At 36.0% G+C, this 24,446-nt stretch overlaps 1 protein-coding gene across 18 annotated transcripts in view; it reads left to right on the top strand.

Annotated features, from left to right (window-relative positions):
- Positions 1 to 24,446, top strand: part of CACNA1D (calcium voltage-gated channel subunit alpha1 D) — a 167,688-nt gene that overhangs the window by 48,147 nt on the left and 95,095 nt on the right. For all 18 annotated transcript variants that reach the window (XM_085590075.1, XM_085590085.1, XM_021533027.4 and 15 more), the window contains exons 4-7: positions 13,139 to 13,278; positions 17,043 to 17,185; positions 18,555 to 18,707; positions 19,556 to 19,752. In XM_085590075.1, the coding sequence (XP_085446201.1) occupies positions 13,139 to 13,278; positions 17,043 to 17,185; positions 18,555 to 18,707; positions 19,556 to 19,752 (633 nt within the window). The remainder of the gene's footprint in view (positions 1 to 13,138; positions 13,279 to 17,042; positions 17,186 to 18,554; positions 18,708 to 19,555; positions 19,753 to 24,446) is intronic.

Genomic DNA, 24,446 nt, shown 5'->3' with positions numbered 1-24,446 from the left:
GGCTAATTTACCTCTCAAAAAGTAGTACTATTCCAAGCTATTATAGAAATGAATCTGTGCTCCTACTATGTTCTTCACTTCTTTAATACATAATTTTGAGAGTCATCAGTGAAACATTTTATCATTAATATTATCAGTTGTTGTTGTGAGTAAATGAAAATTTATATTTTGTGTTCCCATAACAATCCAGTAGAAAAAACTGAAACCATAAACTTTCAATTCTGAGTTAAGATACCACTAAATTTTTCAAGAAGAAAACCCAGATTCTTGGTCAACCTAACCAAAACAAAATAAAGAAACTTAGATTATTTTTGGCCATCAAGCACATCATACTCTGGCCAGTGTGTTTTTACATCGCATTTCTTCTTCAGCATCTCTCATATTTTAACTATAATTCAGGATAAACTAAACATGTAGATTTCTATTTTCTGTACACTGTGTTAGTTATGGAGTGCACATGCATTCAGTGCTTTGAAGGGCCTTCTTTGTGTGTGTAGCTTTGTTAAATAGGGATCAAAAGATTTAGACTTACATGCTACAACCCCCCAAATAACTGGTTAATATTTTTAAAGGAAATGGTGTCCTAGTTGAATTATCAGGTTTGAAATATATGGTCATGTTGAGAATGGAGGTTCATTCCCTGGCATGTCAGTATGGAATTTAGCTGTTCCAAAATAAGTACATGGTTTACTGTGGGGTTATATGATTTTTATGTTGTAATATATCTAAGTATTAGGAAGAAATTAATGCATGTAGTCCAGGGGGTCATTATGGAATGTGTTGTATTTTACTTACTCTTTTAGAATATGGCCCGTATGTATTTATAATTTAAGAACTGGTTTTGTTCTTAAATAGCCAGAATAGCCAGATTTTAGGTCATAATTTTTAGTAATCTGTAGGGCTTTTGGAGATCAGAGTAATTATAATTATTGTTATATACTTTTCTGTGAGATGACTTATCACCATGCACAAGGCAGAATTTGTTGCTGGTGTTTTTGCCTGTTTTTAGCTTAAAAAGCCAATAAACCCAAAACAAACCACAAAACCAGCCAAACATAAAAAAGTTCAGATCCTTAAAAAGGATGTGAACTAAGCCATGTAATATGGCTGAATTTCCCTGAAGGAGGAGGAAGGTGTCAGTTACGATTAATGTGAACAACATTTATGGCCCTGGAGATGTGACCCCTCGTTACAGTAAATGTGACAGCATGAATTACTTTCAATTACAGTGAACTACATTCAGCTACATTAGTTCTGACACACCTCACTAGAATGTTGCTGTGGTAGCTTTAACCAAAGGAAAAGAAGGCAAAACTTCTGAGTGCAAATGTGTGTGTCACTTGAGCAGAGCCTTTGGGTTCTGACTGCGACGTATTCTTGCCTCAGGTTTTACACACTTCTATTACATCATTTGTTATTTCCACTGGCACTTTCAGGTTTATGCCTTGGGTGCTGGAGAACATGAAAACCACCTCTTAAATATGCCGTGTATGATAAATGTAAATGCAAAATTATTTTTAAAAAAAAAGATTAGGTGAATTGTCCTTTTTATTTTCACCCAATATTAACCTGCACCATTACTTGGAATGGTAAGTGGGGGCTTCTGTCAGGATGTCCAACATGTCCCATTTTGTATGGCATAACTACCTTTTAATCTTTATTAACACTATGAATTTGTTAATACAAATTAAATATATCATATCACAGGATATTTATCACTTGACAGAAGCAGTTCTTATAATGTCACTACTTTTTCCTTCAAGGTTCAATTATCATGCTTCAGTTTCTACCTCTAAGCCTTCACAAAAAATAAAAGATGCCCAGGGCAGAAGTCAACCTTTCACTTTTGCTACAGAGGAGATGCCATCTATTTCACGCTGTGCTAAGTATTCCATCGAAACACGAGTAAAACAGTGCCTTTGGCAAATCATAAATTAGAAATAGCACTAAGCAAAGGAAATAGCTTTAATTAAAGCATTTTGTTGCACTTTGAGGACCGATTTGTAGAGTATTGGGCATTTTTTTATGTGGAGATGAAGACCCTCTTGTCAGATTTGAGGCAGTGGCATTGGAATCAGAGTAGAAACCTTGTGACGTCAAATTGTCAGTTTGCAAAAGGAAACAAGAAATGGGGGTTGCTGACTCCAAAGTGATTCTGAATTAAGCCTGTGGAGGGTAAATTCATGTTAATCTTCCTCCCATCTTAAGGACTAATTTTTGGACCTTCATTTTTCTAATATTTTCACTGGCCATTCAAAGTGTTGTAGTGGATTGTGAAAATATTTGTGTTTCAGTGGTCATTTTAAAAACCAATATGTAGTATAAACTGACTCCCATATGTCATCAACTCCCATTAAGGTACAAAGATTTATATTTTAGTTACACTCACTGAAGTAGAATCAAATAAGTTTTAGAGCTGTCTTCAAATCACTGAAACAGTGGGAGACTAATAGAATTTTCAGTTCAGCTATTCTGGCTGTGAAATATCTTTACTTAGGCAATCAAATTACTTTGAATCCTGTGTCCAGTTTTGGCCCCCTCACTTCAGAAGGAGATTGAGGCATTGGGCTGTGTCCAGAGAAGGGCAGTGAAGCTGGGGAAGGGTCTGGAAAGTCCTACAAGAAGCCACTGAGGTTGTTTAGTCTGGAGAAAAGGAGGCTCGGGGGTCCTTAGCATCTTTACAACTCCCTTAGGAGAGATTGTTCTATATCAAATCTCAAGAGGAAAGGGCAAGATGAAATGACTTTTTAACTGTGTCAGGAAAGGTTCAGATTAAATATTAAGGGTGGGGGGAAATCACTGAAAAAGTGATGAGGCTTTGGAACAGACTACTCAGGGAGGTGGTGGAGTCATCATCTCTCAAAGTGTTCAGGAGACATGTGGAAGCACTTGGGGATATGGTTCAGGGGTGATTATGGTGGTGGTGGGTTGACATTTGAACCAGGTGATCTTGAAGGTCTCTTCCAAACTTGATGATTCTGTGACCTTCAGTAAATGTGTGGTTTTTAAATTCTGTGCATATAACTGAAAGAGGTAAAAAAAAAAAAGATTTTTGTTTCTGGCTCTTGGTCTCTGGCATTTTTATCTGATCAAAAGAATGTGTTTTTTTTCTTGCCTTCTTGAGGATAGTAGAGATTTTAGGGTTTTCTAGAGACTTTGGCGAGAAAGACTAATTTTTCCAAAAGGGAGGGAATGGCTCTTGTTTCATGTAATTACTTTGAATAACACTGTTTGTAAATGTGCTTTAGGGGCTATTCCACTGAATAGATGGGTGAAAAATCACAGGGACTATGGCATTCTATGTCAGCTTTATAAAACTGAAAGCAGTTTTATAGACAGAAGAAAAGCAAGTGTTGGTGTACTCAAACTGTATTATAACAGAAGTGAACTTGAAACAGTGACAGAGCACTTAGGAATATATTGTTGTAGACAGTGAGTTCTCTAGCAATCAGAACTGATATTTCAGATAGGGGAATAAATTAAAACAGCCTTAGATGCAGTTCAGATGGGAATAATAACAAAATAATCTTGATCAAGTGTTGTGCGAGGAGAAGTGGAAAATGAAATAAGACATTCAAAACCTATATACATCTCCTGGGATGCCAAATGATGTGGGAATGAAAGGGAGAAAATGATTTTGCATTGTAGCTTAGAGATTACAAAGATGCACTTAGAATCATTTGCAGAATCTGGAATTGTAATTGTAGCAGGCACTGGAGGGACCCTAAATTATGGTAGCTACATTCCACAAGATAGAGGGAAAGATGATTCATCCATAAAGAAGCAAAAAATGTGACTCTAGGGCAGGCAGACTCCTATTTTACTTTCTATCAGAAGTTGAAGATTTTGATCACTAAGGTTTGATCTGCAGATCAGAGGAAATGAATGAAAGTGTTTTCAACTTTATTCAGGTATTTCAGTTTCTACTGTGGCAATTTTTCCTGATACCTTAGCAGTGGATGTCAGTAGTATTCCATGGTTTTCTTTATTTCAGTATTGGTACATTTAGGGTTACTTTGAATGCTTTTCTACCACTGTTAGAATGAAGAAAACAGGAAAGCTTAATGGTGGTGCTATTAGTAGAAACCAGGTAAATTTTTAATTTTTAATGAATTTTCATAAGAGTGGATCAGTGTTGCATCTGAGCACTGCTGAAATTAAAGCTGGTATATCATGGGTCTTGTTTGTGGAGTGGATTGTTGGTTTAGCTGTGCTATTTTTTGAATTTTTCTTGCAACTCTTCTGTATTTATAGAGAGCCATTCCACCTTTTTCTATTTCTTGTCCATGAGCTCTGTGTTTGCAGTGGAACAAAGGGCTTCCATTGAACACTGGCATGGCAAAGGAGCACATTTCCCTTGTATTCTCTACAGATCCTGATTTTTGTTGTTATGGAACAGCCAGAGCAATCTAATCCTCACGTGTATGATGAAAATGTTTTATGTTTATTTAGCCATGTGTTCAAGATGAAAGAACTTAGAGGGTTTTCCTTTCATAATTATCCAAATACTTAGTAGATACACAAAATGGGAATCTTCCTGGATTTTATTGCTGCAGAGAAATACCAATTTCTACAACCACATTACATTCACATATCTGGAATTGACTACAAGATATTCTTTCAAAACCAAGTCTTTTTTTAGTATGTTATTTGATTTTTGACTATGAAATTAAATTTTTATTAAAGAGATACTTCAAGCATTTAGCTCAAAAGATACCACAGGAGAAGAAAACTGCAAAGGAGAACTTGTTCAGCAACTGAGACACTCAAGGGTAAAGTTGTGCTTTAACATTTTCATGGCTAGTGCAGACCATTCTCCTGTCAGTTTGGATAAATGCATTTTTTTAGTTCCTCACATTGTTGTTCTGGGCAGCATCTACCAGGAATATTCTATCCTGCCTTCTCTTTTAGTTGGAAATGTATTTCATCAGGAACATTGCTGTTGACATTTCTGTAGTTTATGGCTTCTAGTGCTCTGGCAGGTTGTGTGCTCATAAATAATACAGTCTTTCTAGATTTGTTGAAGTGATTTTTAGCGCAATACTTTGTTTTACCTGTTACCAAATATATATTTAAAAAATTCTTTCTAAAAGAAAAGAATTGTGAAGAGGTAATAAAGCATGCAGCATGTAGTTCTCAGGAAGGCTTTAAGATATTTCACACTGGAACGTATTTAGCAATCATACCTTCCTCTCAGTATAGAATCACAGTTTCCACATCAGGTATTGCGTTCAGTGTCTTCTGTATGAAATTCTAGTGCTGAGGTAATGTTAGGGTGTATTAAGAAGAAGTTAGAACTAAATACAGATTTCTCTGAAAAAAATTTCTTAACATTGTTATACCGATATAAGGGATTCACATTCTCTAGTACTTTTTAAGGCCCTTAAATTTTAAAAAAATTATATTTTAATTCTGTAGCCAGTCTTGATACAGATACCAATCCTGGTCATGGAAGTTGACCATGCTCTAAAAGCAGAGGGTTGAAGAAAATATTCTTGCTGCTGCTGGTTTGCAAGGGGCAATAGTAGACCACAAGTGTAGGACACAGCTCCCACATTGAGCACTGGTTTGGGACTCTTCTGTTTGAAACTTTAGAAGGATGATTAGAAAAATTCCAATAAAGTACCAGACCTAACCATGTTCTCCCTTTGTATTCACCTCAAGGTCAGACCAGACCATGGGGTAGTTATAGTGTGTTTGAGTGTTTGAAAACCTTATTGGTGGGTGTTTGTTAAACCATTTCCCCTGTAATAAAAGCTAACTAACAAAGAAACCCTGCAAACCCCAAAAAATTAAACAAACTCTAACCAAATCCCACCAAACTAAATTATTAAAACTTACATAATGCAAGTTTCTACCCTACTGAAGGTATTTAGAAAAACAAACCATCACTTGGTATGTTCATAACAAATCATTCTGTAGTTTTTAAACTGACAAAAGCAAAGAGCTATTGGAGTCATGAATCTGGCAGATTAATGAGTAAAGCATTGTGATGAAATTATTCTATCAATTTTGTCCAGTTCTTCTGTAATGAAAGTGGAAATTAGATTTGCAATCAGATGAATAAATCAAGGAAACAAACACCTACTAAAGGAATGTCATTGTTCTTTTTCCTGGCTGACACTATCAGTGCAGAACAGAGCTACAGACCTAATCTGTTCTCCATAGTGCTTTAATGTTTGGTTATTTTCTTACAGAAAGCCCTTGATATACTTAAAACACAGCACTGGATCATGACAGAGCTGTGAATGAATAAGTAACACACAAAAAACATGACCTCTTTGGTCTTTCCATTTGGGATGCCATATTCCTTCAGAGCCACTTGCAGGGTGAGAGCCTCTCCTGTGCATTGCAGGGTTGTGCTGGTCAAAGAAGTACATGAGTTAGAAAAACAGGGAAAAAATGGAATTGTTAATGGGTAGGTTTAAATCCAGGCTATTGCAGCATTGCTGGAGTAGTTTTTGTGACAGCTGAAAGTTTTTATTGGCAGCATTTTAAGAAATATATAAGTGGTATCAATACATGCTTTTGAAGTATGATTAGCAAAAAAAACACAGGAAGACCTCACATGGGAGTCTTTTTAAAGCAGATTATTTTTTCATCTGTTTCATAGTGATATGCCAAAATAATTACAGTATGATTTGATTGGTGAGATTTCGGTCTGTAGTTTTTCTCTTTTAAGGAAAAAATATTTATTTTTTAGCTTTTGGAGTTGTATTGGGGTTGTTTTTTTTTTTAACCTACCTTGCCCTAAATTCAATAGAGGATTTAATGCTCTCAGTGCTCCTGCCTGTTGTGGGTTTCTGTATGGTCAGAAAGCATTACAAAATTCTCTTGATTTCTAAATTTTCAGAATTTTAATATGTTCACTAAGCTATTTGAGACCTATCAATATTCTCATACCTTGGTTTCTGGCCAAAACCTGGTGTCTTATAAATAAATGAAATTGATAGTAGATATCCAAATATATTTAACATTAATGCTGTTTTATGAGTAGATGTGGGTTTAATTTACCACTTGACACTGATTCTATTCAACTATGTAAGGAAAATTGAGACCATGTGCTAGTATACCCAAATATTCTCTTCTACTTTTTGTGTTGGCCTTGTTTTCCTGAATATCATCAGATAGATGAGGGCAGAAAGACACTCAAGTAAATTGGATTTTATTCCAGGTATATTTTCTGCTGCTTAGTTGGCCTGTTTTCACTTGTGCAATTCTTTGGAATACTGTGCTCAATCTTTAAGTGGATTTAGGACTGAAGCTCACGTGTTTCTGCCTGCTGGCATTTCTACAACCAGCTTTTCACACCTTGCAGTCACTGCCAAGTGATTGACTTTTTTGTGGGCCCTTTCTTGGTAATTTTTCAGTAGATGGTCAATTTGCAGGAGTTCAGTTTTTCTTTTAGTTATTTATGATCAAATTTTCAAAAGCACACCTTTTGCCTCATTTTTTCAGAGCAATAGGAGGCAGAAGGGTTGTCTGTGCCTCTGTGAGGGTGTGAAAGGCAGTGTCAATAGTGGACTTAATAATTTCATACACACAGAATGGATGTCTTTTATTTTCCCCAGCTGTTGCTCAGCAAAGCTCTGTATTACCTGTCCCAGAGCTGATCTCTGCCTAAATATAAAGGAGGAAAAAACAGTCAAAGAGGTTGGATTTTTTTCTATTTATGGACTGAAAATACTTAATGTGTACTAAATTCAACTTTTACATGAATAAAACCAATGTGATTCCAAACAGAAGCCTGTAATCTGTATGAAAAATTGTTATCTGTATGAAAAATTGTAATCTGGATGCAACATTTTTCTGTGTACAAATGCATATTTACAGAACAGAGGTGTTTGCATCTCCATTATTGTGTAACAACATGAAGTGCAAAATACATATGAGCAGCAATCACACTCAAAGATGAAATGCAGGTCTCCAGTGCATTTAGAGGAAGTGATTGCAGGAAATAATGAAAAAAGTAATCAGTGTTAAATATGCTCTGCTTCTTCATCTACCTGTGGCTGCTAGAATCTGTCAGATGAAAGTAAAATTAAAGCTGTCTTTGAAGTTTGAGGTACCTATTTCAGTGATGTAAGTTATTCAAGTGCTCCTTCAGACTGCATTGATAAAAAGGGACTTGAAGAAACTTAATTGCAATTAATTTTAAATATGCCTCAGTGTATAGCTTGCACATCCCTTTTGTTCCTTTGCTGTGCTCAGTATTTGAGATGTTCTTATTGCACGTTCTCTTCCTGCAAAGACAAATGTCTGCTTGAGATCTGGAGGGTGCAACTGTTGTTAATTGTGACCAGACCATGGAATTGTGAATCCTCAGTTCAAAAAAGATGAAAGGATTTTGTGTTCTCTTTGAAAACAGTAAAAATTCTGTGAGTGAGATTTGTTGCTTGGCAGTGGTGCTAGGAATGTATTCATTTAATATTGAACTGGTGTAAGAATGTTCCTGCTGTGTAACACCTACTTCTTTCTACTCCTAAGTATGGAGTTTGTACACTGCAGTGTTGACTTTTGAGTATCAGCCTTGCCATGAGATGCACCAGCCCAAAATGCCAGAGCATCTGGACCTGCAGTAACGTGATGGAGTCCTGTGAAGCCCCTCAAAAGACTGGAGATGTTTCTGGGCCTGATGCCAAATTCCTGCCCAGTCTTGGCCTGGATTTTACATATATTCAATGTATTCCAACATAAAAGGTCTCATGTACATGAAATGTGCTCCTCAAGTATGGAAACAAGGTCTGTTGCCCAGGCCTATATTAAAGGAGTACAATTTTGTGTGCATAATGATATTTTCTGAAGTTGCTGCAGAGCACTGTCTAAAGCAAAGCTGCACTTACAAGGGCAGTAATGCAGACATCTGACAAAGTAGAGAGCAGTGGGTGCATTCCCTCCAGTGGGTCAGGACTGATGAAGATGGTGATACATGATTTATTTTGATTGATTAGGACAAGAATCCTTAAAATATGTTTTTCAAACTCGCCCTCCTTGTTTGTTGTTATGTATCTAAAGGTGCAGTTAATCCAATGGTTATCACTGAATTGTTGTGTGATAAATAATTCCAATTCTTCTAATGAATAGAGAGCAATTTCCATGTCTAATCTTGGTAGTACATTATTTCTGCTTTTAAAGTTGATGAAATAAAGGCAAGTATATAGATTTCTTTTTATGGATTCCATTTGTGTTTCATTTTTCGTATTGGGAAACTGCTATAACATTTTTTACAAGTGGGAATAAATAGTCTTACTTTCCTTTTGTTAATTGTTACTGTGCTGCATGTCACAGATGATTTTCAGAGGAATACAGATATACAAAGGGAAAAATTAAATAATTATATTTTCAAATTCAAAACTCAAGTTTCTTTTCTGTCTTGTAAATAGTGTTTTCTCAGTGCCAAAAATTGAAAAAATGGCTGATTGTCAAAAAGATAAATGGCTTTATTTGTGTTGTCCAAACATCAGTCACACAGCTTATTAAAAAAACATGTGATTTTACTTTTTTTTTTGTTTTTTGATCCCAAAATCAATAACGTCAAAGTATTTTGTGTTGTGTCTAAGCTTTGGAAAGTTGATCTGCTTAATTTGCTTAAATTGAGTCACTTTATCTGCTAAGCAGTTTTTACTCTGATGCATGTTTGCTAGTCTGAATGCAAAAATGCATTTCTTCAGTTAAGAAATAATTCCCATCTCTAATGCTAAGGGAATAGAAATTTCAGTATCATAAGATTTAATTACCTAGTATAATCGATTAAGGTTTTGCAAATTAATGACTTTTTTGAAACAGCTATCTTGTGAAACATCTTAACGTAAACGCAGAATTTTGGTGTGTCACCTTCTGATAAGTAACAGTAGCTTTGCATATTTCTTTCAGAGATTTTGAAAATATGAAGATAATAAATGATGACTAATGTACACCATCTGGCTAGGGTAGGGGAAAAAAGATTTCCTGAGCAACAGGGTTTCTGCTAAGCTGATTTACTTAAAATAAAGCAAATGCTTACTTTTTTTCTTCTTTTCCTTTTTAAATTTTTTTTTTTTGGAGAAAATGAAGTTCTAATGATTGCACCTGAACTCATAGGGTAAGGGTGGCCTTTGTTTTGTGCTCCAGGATCAAAGGCAAGCTCCATGGATTCCATGAGAAAGGCAGTTTATCTTATCAGTCCTGTTCTGAATCATAGATTCAGAAAAAGATTGCTGAGACTTGAAGATTTTGAGCAGCATTAACCAAAGTGTCAGACAGCCTTGCTGGAATCAGCTGCCTGTAAGGAGAGATGACCCAGCTTTATCAAATCAGTGAACAAACAACTATTAATCTATACAGCCTCAGGATTAGATCCTTCAGAACACAGACATATTGTTGTGCTTCATATCTTCTTTAGGTTTACAGCTGTCACTTTTTTCTGCTAAGTTTATGATGCAGTGTAGAACTAAATGCAATAATAGATATTGGAAATTACGTGCAAATTCTGCTATAATCTCTGCAGTTTTTTAGAACCAAAACCACCTTCTCGGTTTCTTTTAATGGACATTTTCTTTTGCAAGAATTCAATATATACTCTTAGGTGTTTCCTTATTATTTTGTTTGGTTGTCTACTTTTTTAGTGTTCCTACTGCCATTTTGAAGTTAAGTGTTCATTTAAAATATCAACTAATTTGAATAAAATATGATTTTACCACTGTGGAGAAAAGACAGCAGATAAATGTGTCCATCATATCCTGCTAAAATTGCTGTCTTGAGTCTGTATTTTGAATTTATATCTTATTTTTTAGTTTTATTTTCCCAAACCAACCCTGCCTCTACCACTCTTTCATGAAGACTGAAAATTGAGTGTTATTTACTCTGGAGTAGTGGTTGCTTAAGCTCTGGACATACAAAATGATGTGTGGCTTACTGATATATCAGGGTAGCAGAGGCAAAAATTGATGTCCATAGTGACCAACAAGAAATTATCCAAGTGTGAGAAGAGACCCCCAGAGCCTTCCTGAGGGTGAGCAGGTTGTTACCTCTGCAGTTTGTGTGAGCACATCTGTTGGCTGCCTACTTATTGAAGAGCCAGACAGTCTGTGAGCAAAGCACAGGCTGTACTTTGTGTGTTAACTATGGGGCCAAGTCCTTCATCTGGCCTCTGTGGAAGACACAGGTTGTGTTTTAAAAATAAATAAGTAAATAGAGTGTGTGAGAGCATAAAAGGAAGGAAAGCAGGAAGAGAGGGAAAATGAAACAGTGAAGTTATGGAATTTGTGTGATTGAAATGAGCACACATTTAAATTAGTGTGCGACTTCCAGGTCCTTTCTTAGCCCATATTGATGTGGGATTTTTTAACCCAAGGTGCAGCACTTCCCATTTTTCTTTGCTGAGATTTGTGTGGCTTCTGTTGGTGCAACTCTCAAGGCTTCTGATGGTCCATCTGCAAAGTGACACACACACACCTTGAGCCCACCAGTGAGTTTAAAAATGAGATTGTCCTACATTCCATGTGGCTCTAATGGAAGGTTTGCAGTACTGTTTGGGAAATAACAAAAGTCTTGCTTCCATAAAAGAGATGAGATAAACATGACTGAGACCAATACTATTTTTCAAAGATGGTTGGTAAATAATAGGGCAGAGATCAGATTTGAGCTGTCCCATTAAAATGAGCTGCAGGGCAATGTGACATTAACAAAGTTGTGTAACTTTAGCACTGGGGCTGCTCTTTAGTCCAGAGAGCAGAGGAGAATTGGAATATTTTTGAAGGGGAGCAGTGAAGAGCAAGGATAGTTCTCTAGGATGGAACTGGTACTTTAATGGATGGAGTTAAATTACATGGTTGGCTCTAAAAGAGAACTCTGGACATATGGATCCATGAGGTTACTTTTGCTCAGAAAGTCCCATCCAGTCCTGGATCCTGTGTTCCTTTTAAGAAAAGAAGCTATTGAAATTTGGCATATATGAAGCATATAAATTTTGTCTCACTTTTTCTTTTACTACTATGGTTCTGATATATGCTTTGCCCATGGCAAATGACAACTGTAATATTTTTGTCTTCCTTATGTTTTCCTACATTATTTAGCTTCCTATAACTAAGCTGCAAATTTAGTTGTATGCAGGGAGACAGAAATTGCTGTTACTGTGGAATGTGTATGTGGTAGGATTTGTTGTATTTAAGCATTTCTGAGTGTGTTTCTCATGAAACAGTCATGTAATTAACCTTGTATGTGATAAATGAGCAACATCATGTGTTCCTGAACAAGTTTAAAAAATGAATCATACTCTTTGTGCCTTTTATTCTTGGCTGTAATAATTGAGTAGCAACAGATAACTAAATAAAATGTTATAGAAAATAATGAAACGAGCATGTCTGAAAGTAAAAAGAACAGAGATGTTAACTGCTCTGTTTTCATAGTGGTGATTTCTTCAATTTATCAAGTCAAGCATGCTAATAATATTTTTGGGGGTTTCTTCTTTCTAGAGTATCTAGTTAGCTAGGAAAAGATATTCAGTATATAGCTCTGAAATAAAAATGTTGGTAAAATGCAGAAACTAGTAACATTAAAGAAACCCCATTAAATCTGAGGTTGGATCTTCAACGATATGAGGTGGTGATACAGTATCTTAAAATTTCTTCAAACATAATAGGGTATTTAAAATAAATTCTGGTGATGTGGAAGGGAGAATAAGTCAACACAAGCTTCCATATCAAAAGCATTCATATCAGATTAAAAAGTTACAAGACAGTGTAAAATCAAATGTTAAACAATTAAAACTTTTTTTTAATAGCGAAAGGAATTATACCACTGTTTAACTTTCAAGGATATTTCCAGGGCTCTATTCTACTGCATTTTCTGCCTCTAATGAATGCAGAGAATCCTATTGACCTGGATGGGACTCTGCTTGAGCAAAGGTACAGTATGTGTCCATGTTTGCAGAAACAATTTTTTTTCCTCTCACAGAACATGAAAACAAGAAAATCTTGTGCAATTATGTAATTATAACCTTGTAAGTACAGTTATCATTGTTATGCAATTAAAACCTGTGAAATAAACTGCCATGAAGGTATTTCCTTAGTCCTGATTAGTACCCACTTGTGCAAATTGTCAATAGTAGAAAGAGCTGTTACATTCATTGTCTTTCATTGTACTTTTTTGTCTTCCACAGGAAAAAGTAGAATATGCCTTCCTGATAATTTTTACAGTTGAAACATTTTTGAAGATTATAGCATATGGATTATTATTACACCCCAATGCATATGTTAGAAATGGATGGAATTTATTGGATTTTGTAATAGTAATAGTAGGGTAAGTAGCTTATCTTCAATTATAAAAATATTTAAACTTTTCTTTACAGTGAGGTAGGTATAGGTCTGTTTGGCCGTGAGTAGCAGCCTATGCTGGATTTCTTTCTTTGTAGTAAAAGAATGAGCTGAGTGAAAAAATGTTAAAAACTCCTTAAATTTTCAATGCTATCCCTGGCTATAGACTGCATTGCATTTATAGTAGAAGTTCCCAGAGAATTCTGAGTCCTGCTGGAGATTTCCAGAGTTGTTTTTCAGAAGCTTTTCCATCTGATTTTCTCAAGAAATCTCCTGGTGTCTTTCCATATGTTGATCTCTTAAGGGCTGCATGTTGTTATTTAATGTATTTGTTTAACTTTTCACTGCAGTCATGTGCAGTTCATCTGTTTCACAAAGGCCTCTGGGAGGATCCACATGCTTCAAAGTGGAGAAGAGCTGTTGGGGAGACAGAATTAACAGTGATTCCTTGATATTCCCAAAATCTGAGTAAAATTGAGTGCTGCATGTCAGGCTCCAGATACAGATATGATTTTGATTTGCCTAGGGTTGAATGTATGTTAGAAATGGCTTTTTCTTTTCTTTACCCTGTGCACCTTGCTGTACCAGGAAGCCTTGGAGAGTTTGTCCTTTGCCCCAGAGAAGGGAATACTTGAGCCTTATGCAGGTTCAAAGGAGTGGAACTTACATTATGCACCTACTTAATGATAAATTATTTTTGTGTCAGCAACTCTATGTCAGTGGTTGTGCTACTTCATTAGATTCTACCTTCAGCTATCTAAGGAATTAATCTTGAGATGTATATTCACCAATTTCCTAAATGTTGTGGAGGATATGTTAAAAAGCTGTTTAACCAGTACTGTACATTTTGTTTGCTTTGTTTGTTTAATATATACTTTATAAAAAAAATATATATAGAACATGAGAGCATTATCCATACATAACTCTGTGTGTTATAGCAAACACATCCTTGGCTTGCAGTATGCAATTCCAACTTAGTTGTAAAATTCAAATTATATCAAGGGTTGCCTGTAATTGAAAAGGCTCAGGAATTGGAGTGTGTGCTGCTTTTAAGTTTTTACTGAATTAATGGAAAGGAAAAGTTGCTAAGTAAAGGAATTTGTGGTAAAGCATTGTTACATTTCAGGAGGTACTGTGATTATAAGACTGCCTGATTTGTAACTATTTGATTATGAGATACTAAATGTTACTGAGAAGGTTGCATTTGGGCCAGTTCTTTGGCATGCAGGCAGTTTTGGGCCAGGGCTAAAATTTGTGTATAAATAGATCCTTCATCAGGTCAGGTCATTCTCAACAGATTGGTCCCTGTGCCTGAAGGGGAAGCTCGGTGGGCAGGTTGGAGACTGTCACACACCAGCTCTGCTGCCTTGCCAAGCAGTCACTTGAATAGACCTCTTCCCTTTTGTCAAGTGACCACGGAGTTACAGTAACCCTGGAGCAGTCTAATTAACATGACCTCTATCTTTGGCTGTGTCCTAAATACATGATAACTAAAAAATTTTCCACTAATCCCTAAAACACTCATTATCGGAGACTAAATGGAGTTAGGTCAAATGCTCACACTGAATTTGCTGAAAACATGAATAAAAAAGGACTCCATCTTATCAAATGCCTAAAATATCACAGTAAGAATAAGTCCTAATCCAAATCCAGAAGTTAAGATTATAAACTCTTGTGCAGGTTGTCATCAACCTACCTGTAAGACAAGTTGGACCTTTCCTAACATGTTGCACACTGACAAAATTGTGAGCAAGGTTTTTGTTCTTTCAGCATGAGTCCCATTTATTTAATTAATATATAGTAATACAGTGAAAAATTGATTTTCATATATAACCCAAGGTGGATATGGAATCACTTCTGGACCTGATTCTATTTGACTAGCTTCAATAGGAAATTTCATTAGTTATTCTAATAGCTTGAAAGAGCTGCCATGATGTCCTATATTGAATGCATTGAAATTTGCTTTCTCAGCAGAGACTGTAGCCAGTCCAATTGCATTAATCTTAATTATGCCTAAAGAATTCTGTACAAGCAAAAGGGAAACACATATAGAAATGTTTTTTAAGATCAATTATTAATTAAACCTTTAAACTTTGATAAACTGTAGAGGAATATGAATGCAAATTTCAATAAAGAAGATCAATAGTTTTATACATTAATGGCTTTTTAGGAATGACATATGTCCTGGTTTCAGTTGGACAACACAAAATGACAGAGCTTAGACAGAGCTGTGAATGTGGTGCTTTCTACTCTTTGTCACTTCTCTCTGTAACCCATCAGCATATGAATTACTCTGAGCAGTGTCTGCTTACCTGCATGGTCTCTCACATAATTTTCATTGATTTCTGTGTAAAAATAAAGTCCTGGTAGAGAAAGCTTTCATAGCACATGCCTATTCCCTTTAAATTTCTGAATGTTGTATGAACTGACAGGCTGAAAGGTTCTCTGAATTCAGGACTTGATTCTGAAGCCTTTCTAATTATGTCTATCTTAGAGCACAAATAGTCACTCTTGAAATCACTGAGGTGTTTGTTTTCCTGCTATTATGCTTCCATTAAATTTGAGGGCTGAGTCAGGGCTGGGTATTCAATATCTGCTTGTGGTGGAACAGTATGTGGCCTGCTGATGTTCCCTGTAACATCTGTGGGGTCTTAGGGGCTGAGTTTTTCTCTGGAGCAGAACGAAGCAGTCTGGGGATGGATATTGCCTCATGTGGGTCAGCTGCTTATTGGGGGAGGGTAAAGCCTTCAATAATCTTGTTTAGGCACCCTATTAAATAATATATGATTTCATGCAACTATCCAGCGTGACAGAGTTCTTAACCAGAGTTGTGAAAACTTTTCATGACCAAAATAAAGCTCTGCACATTTCAGGCATCCTTTATAAGTGTGAAACATTTCTCATGATTACAAAACTCTATTAACTTGATAATCCTTTCAGGAAAAGGGTAGCTCTGCAATTGTTGAACTACAGACTCTGTGCAAAGGATAACAGAGTTTGTGTGGTCTAGTGGCAGTCTAGAAACCCATGCATCTGAGATGGAGCTCCAAACTAAAATAAACCTAAGATTAATTTTGATTTCAAGAACATTCATCACTTTAAATTGCTGCTAAAAGTGGGAAAACAAAAGTCTTGCAAACTGTTCTAATGAATGACTAATTCATTTCTGCAGGGAAAAAATACAATATAATAAATGAGCCATCTGGGAATATATTTTTCCTTTGAGGTATTATGTGTAAGAAACAAATCTTTTTGGTGTTATTAAATGGTGAGCTCTGATTATTTTTAAAATATTCAATTTCTGCTGACTGTATATAGAATATTGTATTGCTGTGCCTCTTGGAGTTCATATATTCCACCAAAATTAAACCAGATGGTTTTAGTTGTTATCTATTTCTTCTTCTAAAGGGAAGATTAATTCTCCAAATGTTAAAGCTAAGATGTTTGAACAAAAGTGGCAAAGTAGCTTCATTTATTTAAAAATAGCAAACTGTGTATATAAGTGAATGCTAAATTATTGGAAACTGTGATCCTCATTCTCTAGAGGGATTATAAAGTCTTGTACTTCATAGCTCTGTCTGTCATGATTTAATGTGTAAATATACTTCTCACTTTGATATCTGAACAGCTTTGCAGAATGATCACCTGATCAGCTTTGCAGCTCAGATAATTTCCAAAGTAATATCTTTGACTGCATGGTAAATAGATAAAATAGATAGTGATGAACATACCTTTCATCTCATTTTCTAGATTATTTAGTGTAATATTGGAACAATTAACCAAAGAAACAGACGGTGGCAGCCATTCAGGTGGCAAGCCTGGTGGCTTTGATGTCAAAGCCCTAAGAGCCTTTCGTGTACTGCGACCTCTCCGACTCGTATCAGGAGTGCCCAGTAAGCTCTGCTCTCTTTATTTCCATTGCACTCAGGAATGTGACTGTCTGATTATTGAGCTGCCTTCTTCCAGACACTACAGAAATGAGATGGGATACAGCTGAGTTTTTGTTATCTGGCTATGTATATAAAGTGAATTTCAAGATGAGTGATACCCTATTTCAAGTTGAACAAGGGATTGTGAATTCAGTCATTGTGTGATCTCCTTACACAGTTCAATAATCAGACAGAGGAATACACTTGCTTTTTAGAAGCTTTATATAAAAGTAAATTACATGTTAAACTGCAAATACACCAGAAAATAAAATTAAGATTTTTTTTTTAAATTCTAAACCCCTGCATCTGAAAGTGTAGATGGTCCTAAAATAGTTTATATGTTGGTAAGTGTATGGCAGAGCACATTACACATTTCGTGTTTCCTGTCCCCTCCAATGCACATGAATGCCTTCTGTTTATCTCAGCAGAGCTAACAGATCAATTAGAAAACTTAAAAAGTAGAACAATACTGTTTAAGAAAGCAATTGAATTTTCTGATATTTCCTGTTTTCTTTGAATGCTTTATTAATTTTGGGCTATACAAGGTTCACGACTTCCAGCTCAGCTCTTTCTATGGCATTCAGAGGAAGAAAGCTCATTCTGTGTTTAATATATCATGGGCTGTTACATGGAAATTATTGATTTTTGGCAAAAGAGTTTCAGGGAGGACAGAGGCAGTGCTGTGACATGTGAGAGAGGAAGTCTATCAAGTTAAAAAAGAGGCATATTTTATTCTCAATGGTACTGTGGCAGCTTCATTAGTCTGGAATTAGCTCATTTTGGTAAAGCCAAAAGTTGGATAAATATTTAATTGAGAAAAAGAAAATAGAGCCACTTTGAAAGGGATAAATGATGAAAGAATAAGTTTGTTCAGATTAAAAATGTATTTTCCCAGCTAACTATGTTTTTCTCCCAGAGCAAGAAGACAGTTCTACAATTGGCAGAGTGCACATTTTCTCAGAACTTGCCACAGAGTTTTTGTTTTAGCACAGAACTTCTTCAAGGTCATGTAAAATGACTTACAGGCACAGAATAGCTATGTGCCTTTTCTTTATAAAAGCACCCACACATTCTTGTGACGCATTTCAGGCATGGGCTTTTATGATATAAACTTTATTAACAGAGAAACTAATTAGACAGAAAGTTTTAGATTCTTACAAAGATATGTTAAAGGAATATTTTGTGGTTCTGGACAATAGATGTTTTAAAAAAAAATTGATTATCTCTGCATATCAGTATCACTAAGTCCTAATAATGTGTAATTATATAAAATTTGATAAATAAGACATAGAAATATGGTTCATATCTTGTATCCTCTTTTTTTTGTTTTTAGGTTTACAAGTTGTCCTGAACTCCATTATAAAAGCCATGGTCCCCCTCCTCCATATTGCCCTTTTGGTATTGTTTGTAATCATAATCTATGCTATTATAGGATTGGAACTTTTTATTGGAAAAATGCACAAATCTTGTTTTCTTATTGATTCAGGTAAGTCGTTAAAACATTGACTAACATAGGGGTTTGATGATGTTTTCTTTCAAATCTGTGGGATTTCAGTTTGAACTAGAACCAGGGGCCAAAGCACTTAAGCTGTTGTTACCCCTGTTTTCACTGATTTACGATTTTAGGTACAGTGCATTAAATGAAAAAAAAAAACCCTCAATACTAAAGTCACAAAAAAATCAAACTAGTTAGAGACTAGACCATGTTCTGAATAGGTTTTCATTTCTGATATGTGTAGGTTAAACACGAGTAGTGAAGGGAGTAAAGGTGACTACCTATGAGGGACAAATCCAGACTGTGGCAGTCCAGTGAGGCAGTGTGGTGGTGGCAGTTCTGAAATGAGTGAAGAAGGAAAACAGTGTTCTTCCATCTAGGTGGAATAATGAAATGGAAGTGTGTGTTGTGGGAGAACTCTGAAAGACTGAAACCATCTTACGTGGTGGCTAAAGGTGCTTTTCTTTCAGTTAAGGAATGAGCACAACTCTGTATAGGAATTAGATCAATTTTTCCTTAGTGGTCCATGTGTTGGTGGGAAGTGCCATGAAGTGAAGTACCAGCAGTGAAGAGGAAAGAAATAATCAGAATGAGACGCTTCTAAATAATGTATAATTACATTGTGCTTCTTGCCACTGCTTAGTTATTTTTATTAACCTGTTTTTGAGGTTGTAAGGCCCAGACCTGAGCGAGACTAAAAGCTCCAAAGCTCTGATGTGCTGCCTTTCTCAGTGTGAAATCCAGATTTATCTCACAACAGCGTTGATATTTCCTCATGTGAAGGAACAACTCATGAAAGCTTGAGGACTCAGAGTTGTGACTTTTTGGTCCTTTTCCAGATATACTAGTTGAAGATGATCCAGCACCTTGTGCATTCTCAGGGAACGGCCGTCAGTGCGTCATGAATGGCACCGAATGTAAGGGCGGATGGGTTGGACCCAACGGAGGCATAACCAACTTTGATAACTTTGCATTTGCCATGCTGACTGTGTTCCAGTGTATAACCATGGAGGGATGGACTGATGTGCTGTACTGGGTGAGTTCATAAAGCACTGAGCTTTGTGTGCTTTTAAACCAGCTTCTCTGTTCTAGTGGGGGTTGAGCTCTGTTTCACAGTACCATCAACAGGAAATCTTGGCGAGTTTGCAGGAGACAAGCTCAGCTGCATACTTGTTTCAGCCACAGCCTGTTACTGGACATTTTAGAAACAAATTTATTCATTGCTTCTTTGAGGGTTTTTTTTGCCTATTCCATTTGGATAAATATAAAACTACATTTATGTCCTTTGGACTAGCATTTTTTTTGTGTGAGCCTACAGATATTAAGTATGTCTTCACTGATTAGGCTTAAGAGCATTCTTTTTGCAGTATTTGTGCAGAGTTTTTCACAATGTTAGCATAAATTAGAACAAAGCAAGCTCTCAACTGACATTGCTTGCCATGGGGACTGAAGATCATATTAACTATTCAGAAACTACAGATTTACAGGAACTGTGGCCCTGACATCATCTCTATGGAAGCAGCAAAAGGTATTAAAAAACCAAACTGTGTAACTCCTCACCTTTAAATGGTCCTTTGGTGTAAAGTATGGTACTTCCAGAGCATTACAACATCAACAGTCAGCTGGACACAGACAGGGAAACTGAAGGATGGAGGAAAATGTATTTTGAAAACAGATTTTTAAAGTAGTAGAGTAATCTAAACCACAGATAGACATTTCTCTGCTTAACCCCATTCCACTCTGAGTGACATAACATTGTTCTGTGAATCTTGGAGTATCTCAATATCTGATGTGAGTGATTTGTCCAAGGGCATTCAAGAAGTCTGTGGAAGAACCTCTCACAGGCACTGAACATCAGTGAGAATACTCTGCACTACACGGTACTCAGCAGTAAGCCTTTGCAGCTATTAGGACCTTATTAAAAAACCACAATTCTAACAGCTCAAATGCTAGAAAATATGTATGGAAGAAGAGAAGTGATCACTGGTAAGGATCACTGTTAGCACGCTGTTAAAAGGGTGGAGTCACCTCAAGGAGTATCTTAGTAGAACTTTAGATGTTGTTGCTGAGAGCAGCTCACTTGGTGAGTTCGTTTGTCTGCCCAAGTGGATTATTTACTAATAGTTCATCAGTTGTGGAGTACTGGATGAATTTAAGAATGTGGTATCACCCAGTAAATGACCACATGATTTTATATGAAATCAGTGTGAAATAAGCTGTTGCTAAAACATACAGCACAGAGTGTAGTCTCAGATAAAACCCGTGATACTCAAGTATAGAATATGGACATGTTTTTAAGAGAATATCACTGTTAAAGATAATTAAGATGTTAAAATGCCATTCTTTTAGGATTGAAAGGCCAAAAAATGGCAACTATGAATATCTTCTTCCACTGTCTGCTGTCAGTTACAAAACTGGCTAGAAACACACAAATCTTGAACAGTAATGAGTAACAATTATGTATGGCTACATGTAGGCTATTGCATGATTTTCCATTGTAAAGGTTTTTCAGTTTCTTGGAGTTTGCACTACAGCTCTCTCTAATTTACTAGGAGACTGTGAATATAGAATTAGTATGTGCTTTATGGTTTGTGCTCATGGTGATGACAATTATTTTAATTCTTCCTGGAAAGAGAAGGTATGCTGTGGTTATTTAGAAAAAAAATATACCTTTAATATCTTTTGAGGCAAAAGTATACCCAAATTTCAGGAGCTGATAATTCCTCCAACTTTTTTCAAAGAAAATCAATATAAAAGCTTTGGAGAATTGCTGTGTTTAGAATACAATTGTTACAAAACATATAGAAACAACTTGAATGTCTCAGAATTAAATATTTTTTCCCCTGGGATTTGATGCCCTAATTAATCTGCTGCCCATTAGAAATCTTTGCAGAGTCTCCAAAGACAACAGAAAGAATAAAATCATTAAGGTAGGATGTTGAATATTTTCATGATCAGACAAAATGAAAAGTACAAGAAATGAACAATTAAAAACTACATGAGTTGTTTTTGCTTCTTTCTCTGTAAGGAGCTTCCAATGTAGAATGTATTTACAGGTACATACACAGGCATGATTTTTCATTTCATTCCAAATGATACTGGCATTATTAGACAGTGAAGCAAATATTTATCGACCTAGTGAAATATAATTAAAATTAAATATTCAGGTTACTTTGGAATCTGTCTTAACTGATGCCTTTATAATTAAATTATAGATTCAGATTCCTTCTATCTTATAGACCAACAAATTGCCCATCGTCAAACTGAAATTACTTACTGAGGACAGGAGGAATGACAATTTATATGTTTTAGTTTTATTACTGGATCAAGCTAAAAATTGGAAAAGATTTCATTTAATTTGAAAATTGTAAAAGCATTTAGGGGGGATACCAAATTGTAATAAAAGAATCTGAGGAAGCCATTTTAGCTCGATGTGCATGGGGTTTGTGGGTTGCTTTTTACTTAGAACTCTGTTATTAATACACAGGCTGAATGAGTTTTATACAAAACAAATAAAACCAAACCCACAAATATTAGAAACCACACAAAATTCTCATTTTTCATTTGATCACTGTGTGAACAGTGAAATAAACTTATGTATGCTTCTCTTGCTAGCAGGTGTAATGTGCGTGGGTTAAATCTGTGCAATATTTTGCATCGTGTTCAAGTGGCATTCTGTCAGCAAGGCTGAGAGCTGAAAACAACAGCTTCCAACAGCCCTCACTGGCACAGCTCGTTATCACCTGGTTAATGACAGTAAACTGCTTTGAAAATGCTCCAAGCACCAATAATGATTTTTCTCTTGTGCATATCAATTGTGAGTCAAGGCCTTGATTCTGCTGCTGCTGGGCACCTTTCAGGTCTCGTGGGATGCTGCTGCTCCCCAGTTTGCATCCATCTCATGTGTCCTGCTGGGTTTTAATGCTTTCATCTGGCCTCTTTCTAACTGGTAACTCACTGGATAGCAGGCATTACGTGGTTTATCCACAGAAATTGTGACTCCTTAGTGCCAAAGTTTTGAATTGAGAGGTTAAGGGGTGTTGTCCTGGTTCTCAGCAGCCAGTGCAGCACGTGTGCTCCCAAATTGTGGGTTTGACTGCTCACCTCTGTATGTTCTTCATTTCTATTGGGACCATTTATATTCCCGGTGATGGTCCTTTCTGTTTGCTCTGGAGCCCTCATTGGACTCTTGTGCTTTTAGTTTTGGATCTTGGTGCAGTCCTTGTTATCAGCCAAGTGGCAGCCTCAGTGTGCCCAAGTTTTTAATGTTCTGGCTCACATTCTGAAGCTGAGAGCATAGCACTCCCTGCCTCATTTCCAATTTGTGCTAGCAAGCTCTCAGGAACTGCAGAACTTGAATTTGCATTTGCATATCTGGCTCCAGATTTTTCCCATGCCTTTGAAACACCTTGATGTATAATCTATTAATGGCAAACATGTATTTTGTAAATTGCTTTTTATTTTTAGCTGCTTCACTTGGGAACACACAAAACAAGCAGCGATACTTGCCAGCAAAACCCCCAATTTTTCCATGAGCAGCAAAATGATCACATTTAATTCTTGTTTTCACCATAGTGAAGTTATCTTGACTTGCTACACTTGAATAATCCAACTGTAGCTTGAATGAGAGATAGTAATGCTTCTGAGAAACAAAGTACTTAATGGGATACTTCAAAGTTTCTTCAAAGATGGGACAAAATGTATTAGTGGCTACTGAATTTGACTAGGTAAATTTTATGGTCAGATGCTTCATCACTAACTCCAATTTTAAAGCTCCCCAGTTTTCTAATACCTGTCTAGAACTGTTCAGATTGATCCGAAGATTTCTGAGATTGAAGCACTCGAGCTAGAATTGCTGAATAATGATACACTGATGTCTTACATGGTTTTGCCTATTAATACACCCACTGATATGTTAACAAGATATTCACTAAAGGATTCTTGTTTAAAATACTCAGATCATTACTTGAAATGTCTAGGCAATCTAAAATATATCTAAAACTCATATAAAGTTTAAGGAAAGGAATGGCAGGTTTTTTTAAAATATACCTTTTACTGATATGTCAGCTTTAAAAAACTTCACTACTTTTTGCTAGTAACATATATTATCATCAAAGAAAGTCTTCATTCATTGTTCCTCTGCTTTTATTAAAAAAAAGGGTGCATTGAAGAACCTCTCTCCTGTTTAAGAAATTGAGTTTTGTATCCCCCAATATACTCCTTGAAGCATATTGGAACATCAGAAAAAAATCCATTATTTCTGTAACACACTGTTCAGGCTGCACTGCACTCCTGTGTATGTCTACATGCACTTTTGCATAAATATCTGCACAACCAGTGTATTAATGTCAATCAGATCAGGTCAGCAGCTCAGTCTCTACTCCTGACACCTTTTAGAATTCTCCTGTTCAAGGATATTTATGGGTAGACTCAGATATATAAAACCAGCTGATGTGCAGCCAAACACATTTCCTAAATACAAACAAATGTTTTACAAATACATATCACACAAGAAAACCCCTTGGCTCATGCACAAAATGTATTTTTAGGCTATAAACAGAAAAACTGCAAAATATGTTTCAAGTATTACCAAAACTGTCATCAGAGTGCTGACAAGTAGTCTCCTAAAAATACCTTTCTAAAAATGTGACCAAGAGTCAAATAAGCATTCATAGTCTAGAACTTTGAACTGAATGATATAATAAGCTAGTGGGAATCAACTACTTAGGG

The sequence above is a fragment of the Lonchura striata genome, chromosome 12, assembly GCF_050655825.1.
Source record: "Lonchura striata isolate lonStrDom1 chromosome 12, ASM5065582v1, whole genome shotgun sequence".
NCBI classification, from domain to species: Eukaryota; Metazoa; Chordata; class Aves; order Passeriformes; family Estrildidae; genus Lonchura; species Lonchura striata.
Note: the sequence above shows the minus strand (reverse complement) of the source record. Positions and strands in the feature narration are given on the sequence as shown.